This window comes from Bos indicus x Bos taurus, chromosome 4 (genome assembly GCF_003369695.1).
Source record: "Bos indicus x Bos taurus breed Angus x Brahman F1 hybrid chromosome 4, Bos_hybrid_MaternalHap_v2.0, whole genome shotgun sequence".
In the NCBI taxonomy this organism is placed as follows: Eukaryota; Metazoa; Chordata; class Mammalia; order Artiodactyla; family Bovidae; genus Bos; species Bos indicus x Bos taurus.
This window is the reverse complement of record NC_040079.1, coordinates 48,662,916-48,669,112: the sequence shown is the minus strand read 5'-3', so window position 1 is coordinate 48,669,112 and position 6,197 is coordinate 48,662,916. Positions and strand designations below refer to the sequence as shown.

The window sequence follows — 6,197 nt, the reverse complement described above, 5'->3', positions numbered from 1 at the left end:
AAGACTTTTAAAGAAGGGGCTGTATCTTAAAATAATAAAAATAAATGCATTTCATAAGGCTATAGCTGCAATAGGTAGTAATTCCTCTGATTTGGGCAAAGTAAATTGAAACCCCGTGGAAAGACTGTATCATTCTAGGTGCCATTTAAGAACATTTGCTATTCATGGGAGAGGCCAAAATATGGACATTAACAAGAGTTTGAAAGACGTTAATTGCAAGCCTCATGGATAACTTTTAGGGGTTGAAGACTTCAGTGGAAGAAGTAACTGCAGATATGATGGAAATAGCATGAGAACTATTGAATAGAATCATAACTGGAACCTGGAGATGAGGATGAACTGCTGAAATCTTGTGATACAGCTTAAACGGATGAGAAGCTCTTATGCACGAGCAGAAAAAACAAAACAATGGTGGTTCATTAAGGAACCTATGCCTGTGAAAATACTGTGACTGTTGTTGATATAACAACAAAGGATTTAGAATAGTGCATACACGTAGCTTATAAAACAGTGGCAGAGTTTGCAAAGGACTGACTCCAATTTTGCAAAAAAGTTCTACTGTAGGTAAAATGCCATCAGGCAGCACTGCATACTACAGAGAAACTGTTCATGAAAGGAAGAATAAATTCAGCTAACATAATTGTTATCTTATTTTAAGAAATTGTTATAATTGCCCCAGCCTTTAGCAACCACTATCCTGGTCAGTCAGCAGCCATTAAGCCAGGACCCTCCACCACCAAAAAAAGATTAGGACTCCTTAAAGGTTAGATGATGGTTAGCAACTTTTAAATTAACTTATGTACATTTTTTAGATGTGCTATTGAACAATTAATATACTACAGTGTAGTATAAATACAACTTTTATGCAAGTTGGGAAACAAAAAAGCTTGTGTCACTAGCTTTATTGCAATATTTACTTTATTATGTGACCTGAAACTAAACGTACAGTATCTTCCAGGTATACCTGTAGAATGAAAAAAAAAATTTAGGGAAAACGAATGACTTGTGGGGAGGTTGAGCTGCTTGCACTATGTCTGAAATGAACGAGCTGTCTGAGCTCTATGAGGAGAACACCGATCTGCAAATGGATGTGATTCCTGGTGAGAGTGACCTTCCGCATATGGAGGTAGGCGGCGGGAGCCGGGAGCTATCCCCGAACCCCTCCCGCGCCGGGGCCCCGCCACAACTGGAGGAGGAAGGCCCAATGGAGGAGGAGGCGGCCCAGCCAATGGCGGAGCCACAGGGGCCCCGAGGCCTCGCTAGCCGACCCAGCCCTGGGGAGCAGCCAGGCCAGATCGCGGGCCCTGATTTCGAGAGCGAGGACGAGGGCGAGGAATTCGATGACTGGGAGGACGACTATGACTATCCGGAAGAGGAGCCGCTCAGTGGTGCGGGCTACAGAGCATCAGCGGCCCTTGAAGAAGCCAACAAGATGTTTCTGAGAACCTCCAGAGCCAGAGAAGCAGCTCTGGATGGCGGGTTTCAGATGCATTATGAGAAGACCCCGTTTGATCAATTGGCTTTTATCGAAGAGCTTTTTTCACTTACGGTTGTCAATCGTCTGACGGAAGAACTCGGCTGTGATGAGATCATTGACAGAGAGTAGTTAAATGCTGTTAAGAGAGGAGGAAGCTGCTTGAGGAGAGACTCAGCATTCCACTGTCTTTTGGGTTCATTCCAAATAGTTCTGTGCCAATGAAAAACTTAATCTTCCAAAAAAAATTTTTTTTTTCTGCAGAGTAGAATAAGGTAGTGACTGCACAGTTATGAAAAAGGAAGAAAACTGTTAAAGAAGAGTATCTTAGTACTGTTGAAACCTGTTTTCAAGAATGTCCAGAGACACGGCTTTGACTTTGTTGTTTACTCAGAGTAATTTCCTTGCATCGAGGAAGATAATCTTTCATGTTTCACTGTAAGGAATGGCTTTTCATGGATAAGTTATGACCAAGATAGACTGCCAGTACAAGAGCCCACTGATGATAATTATATGAGGAAAAGTAACTGATGTATCCACCTTAGGACATAAGATGTCTTTGAGTTATTTGGACTGAAAGCATATTGAGAAAACTTTAAAGATTCAAGTTTGTAATCTATCCAAGCTGTGGTTATCAAAGGCTAAATTTTTAGTGTAAAATAAATCTACCGAGTATTCTTCAGTATCTCAAAGGATAATCTACCCCCAAAAGAAGTATGTGTCTTGTGTGCTATATCTTAAAACGTGTTTCCAAGAACAACTGAGATTTTGTTTGTACATATATCTTGATCATTTTTAAAGCTACTGTAATCTTTAATTCAAGAAAATTCATTGCCTTGAACATTTTTAAAAGTCAAAACTTAAGACGTCCTTAATAAAGTTTCAAATTTAGGTTGTAAAATGTACATGAAATTACAAAGAACACAAACTCTTTCAAATATCAGTATATACTAGAGAATTTTCTGTTTCACTTGCTCTCTTTTTTCATTTAACTTTACAGGCAAAAGACTCTGGTTGAACTTTATAATGTAAGAACTGTTAAATGAACATTGTTAAGGAAAGCCCTACATCTAAAAAAAAGACACTATGAACAGCCCTTAAAAGTTTTAAATCTGCCCAGAAATCCACCTCAGTATCTGAAGTTTCCCTCTGTCTCCTCCTCTAATTAAGCTTGTTTTTGGTTATGCACCAGCATTCAAAATAATAAAGATTTCTTGTTCTCTGTAAAAAAAAGAGAAAAAAAAAGAAAAAAAAATTATCGCTGATGAGTTTCCAGGAGACCAAGGACAGATTCTTCAGGAATGAAGGTGGGTGAAAGAAAAGCATACGCTGTTGCTGAGTGCAGACTTGCACACCATCTGTGCCTACAGCCTCTCAGACCAGGAAGGCAGTTCAGGTCAAGAGCATGGTGTTCCTTGAAAATGCAATCCCATAACCTAACCAGCACCTGTTACCTCTGCCTCTCCGCATCCCAACAGGTCCTTAAAAGCTATTGAGTGTTTCATTGTTTGAAATAACCCAAGTTCCAAGCAATTAGATTCTTCATCTTTGAAGGTCAAGTCTCATCAAATGGCCTCTTTTATAGGTAAAAGAGACATTAGCACATAGAAGGAGAGGCACCTGGCCAAGAAAAAAAACCCAAAGAACAAATGTATGTGCATGCTAAGTTCTGTTGAATTGTTTGTGACCCCATGTACCATAGTCCAGGCTTCGTAGTAGCTCAGGGGTAAAGAATCCACCTACAATGCAGGAGATGCTGGAGAAGCGAGGTCAATCCCTGGGTTGGGAAGATCCCCTCAAAAAGGGCATGTTAACCAATTCTAGTATTCTTGCCAGAAGAATCCCATGGACTGAGGAGCCTGTGCTGTGCTTAGTTGCTCAGTCATGTCTGACTCTTTGCCACCCTATAGACTGCAGCCCATCAGGCTCCTCTGTCCATGGGGATTCTCCAGGCAAGACTACTGGAGTGCGTTGCCATGCCTTCCTCCAGGGGATCTTCCCAATCCAGGGATCAAACCCAGATCTCTCATACTGAAGGTGGATTCTTTACTGTTTGAGCTGCCAGGGAAGCCCAAGGATCCTGGTGGGCTACAGTCTATGGGGTTGCCAAGAGTCAGACATGACTAAAGTGACTGAATATGTATAAATGCATGGACTGTAGCCTGCCAATCTCTTCTGTCCATGGGATTCTCTGGGCAAGAATACTGGAGTGGGTTGCCATTCCCTTCTCCAGGGAATCATAATCATCATCATCATACAGATACACAATCTTTTCTCTAAGTTCTACTAATTGGATTTCTGAAAAATTACTGAACTATATGAAACTCATTCATAAAATCCCAATAACCTTTGCAAAGACATAAAACCAAGTTAGTCATGGAAACTACTAGCATCGGATGAAAAGTATGTCCATGAACTCAACAGCTATCATTTACTAGGCACCAAATATATGCCAGGCACTGTGCCAATTACTTAATCTCTAATTTATAACCACTTGACTGTTCATTTATTCATCTGTGCATCTGAAAGATACTTCTGGAGTGCCTACTCTGTGCTAGACATTGTGAAAAGTGCTCAGGAGGCAGCAACAAAGACAGCCACAACTTTCCTTCTTACAGAGCTTGCACCCCAGCAGGAAAAACAGACATTAGATAGTTAGACAACCGACTAATTAATTAGAATTGAGAAAATTATTATGAAGGAAGATAGTAGACTAAGGTAGACCTTATTAAATCTGTGGGTTGGGGAATGCTGCCAGGAGAAAGTGAACTTGAAGCTGAGACCTGAAGATGAGCCAGAGGCCGCCACAGGAGCAGCTGGGGATAGGGTGGTCCTTGTAGATCTAAGTCCTTTAGGAAGAAGCTCAGCTGTAGAGATGAAACAGAGGCCCAGATGGATAACCTGCCTGTACTCACACAGCCAGTGGGGGTCAGAAAAGAACGTCATCCTAGTTAAACCTTTCCTACTGCACCAAGGGGCCTGTTACACACTCCAGATAAAGAAAGGCATTATTAATGTGTCCACCATGAATTCTAATTGCTGTTCAGTCACTAAGTCAGGTCCAGCTTTTTGCAGCCCCATGAACTGTAGCACGCCAGGCTTGAGTCTGCTCAAACTCATGTACATTGAGTCAGTCATGCCATCTAACCATCTCATCCTTTGGCACCCCCTTCTCTTCTTGCCCTCAATCTTTCCCAGAATCAGGGTCTTTTCCAATGAATCAGCTCTTCACATCAGGTGGCCAAACTGTTGGAGCTTCAGCTTCAGCTTCAGTCCTTCCAGTGAATATTCAGGGTTGATTTCCTTTAGGATTGATTGGTTTGATCCCCTTGCTCACAAAGGGACTCTCAAGAGTCCTCTCTAGCACCATAGTTTAAAAGCATCAGTTGTTTGGCACTCAGCCTTCTTTATGGTCCAACTCTCACATCCATACATGACTACTGGAAAAACCAAAGCTTTGACTGTACTTTGTCAAAGTGATATCTCTGCCTTAAAATATGCTGTCTAGGTTTGTCATAGCTTTCCTTCCAAGGAGCAAGCATCTTTTAATTCTGTGGCTGTAGTCACCATCTGCAGTGATTTTGGAATCCAAGAAAATAAAATCTGTCACTGTTTCCACTTTTTCCCCTTTATTTGCCATGAAGTGATGGGACTGAATGCCATGATCTAACCACAGATCCAGGGAGCTCAGAGGACACAAAGCTGGACAAATACCAAAGAAATTATACCTAGACATGTCATATCCAAACTGCAGGAAGTCCAAGAGAAAGGAAGAAATCTTGAAAGATGAAAATATAATGCTCATCAGATAGTGGTAAATGCTAAGGGGGCAAAGGGGGCTAAGGAATTGTCCTGGGCAGAGGGTAGGGTGATTCTGTCCTAGTCACTCTATGGAAAATTCTGAACTTCACCCTACCCTTTTTTTCCCTTTAATTTTGCGGAAATTTTCAGTTGTTACTGCTTTAAGTATTTCTTCTGGCCTTTTCTCTCTGTCTTTTCCTTTTGGTATTCTCATTGAATGGACATTATCTTTTGTCCCACAGTTCTTAGACATTTAGTTCTATCTTTTTCAGTCATTTTGCTCTTTGTTTTTTGGCCTTGGATGTTTCTATTAACATTTCCTCAAGCTCAGAGATGCTTACTTCAGTCATGTCCAGTCCAACTAGTCCACCGAAGGCATTCTTCATTTTTCTTATAATATTTTCAATCTCTAGTATTTCTTTCTCATTCTTTCTTAGAATTTCCATCTTTCTGCTTACACTACTCTCAGGTTCTTTCAGGAGTGTTTTCTGATGAAAACCAATTCTCCAGTTATCTGATTTTAACAGGGTGCCCAATAATTCAATTCAACTCTGACACCAAGTCCTGGATTTAGAGACATAAGAGATATGGGTTCCATCCTTGGGTCAGGAAGATCCCCTGGAGGAGGGCATGGCAACCTACTGCAGTATTCTTGCCTGGAAAATCCCATGGACAGAGGAGCGTGGCAGGCTACAGTCCATAGGGTCACAAAGAGTCGGACGTGACTGAGAAACCTAGCATGTATGTATGCCACATACGTGTGTGTGTGTGGGGTGGAGGATGACCCGTTTCACGGCAGACACCCAGGGGCTGGTTATTCAGCCGAGAGACCCCAGGATAGTCCTGAGGTGCAGGTTTCAGACCTCCTTTCTGTCTCAACTTCTATATTCAGCCACAGGCTAAGGGCTCAGTTCTACAAGGC

General features: G+C 41.7%; 1 protein-coding gene across 1 annotated transcript; it reads left to right on the top strand.

Moving 5' to 3' along the window:
* The first annotated feature begins 1,015 nt into the window (after nt 1-1,015).
* Nucleotides 1,016-1,930, top strand: LOC113891377 (EP300-interacting inhibitor of differentiation 1-like). Its single transcript, XM_027539352.1, has one exon. The coding sequence runs from the start codon at nt 1,031-1,033 to the stop codon at nt 1,604-1,606; it is 576 nt and encodes a 191-aa protein (XP_027395153.1). The 5' UTR covers nt 1,016-1,030; the 3' UTR covers nt 1,607-1,930.
* The last annotated feature ends 4,267 nt before the right edge of the window (nt 1,931-6,197 follow it).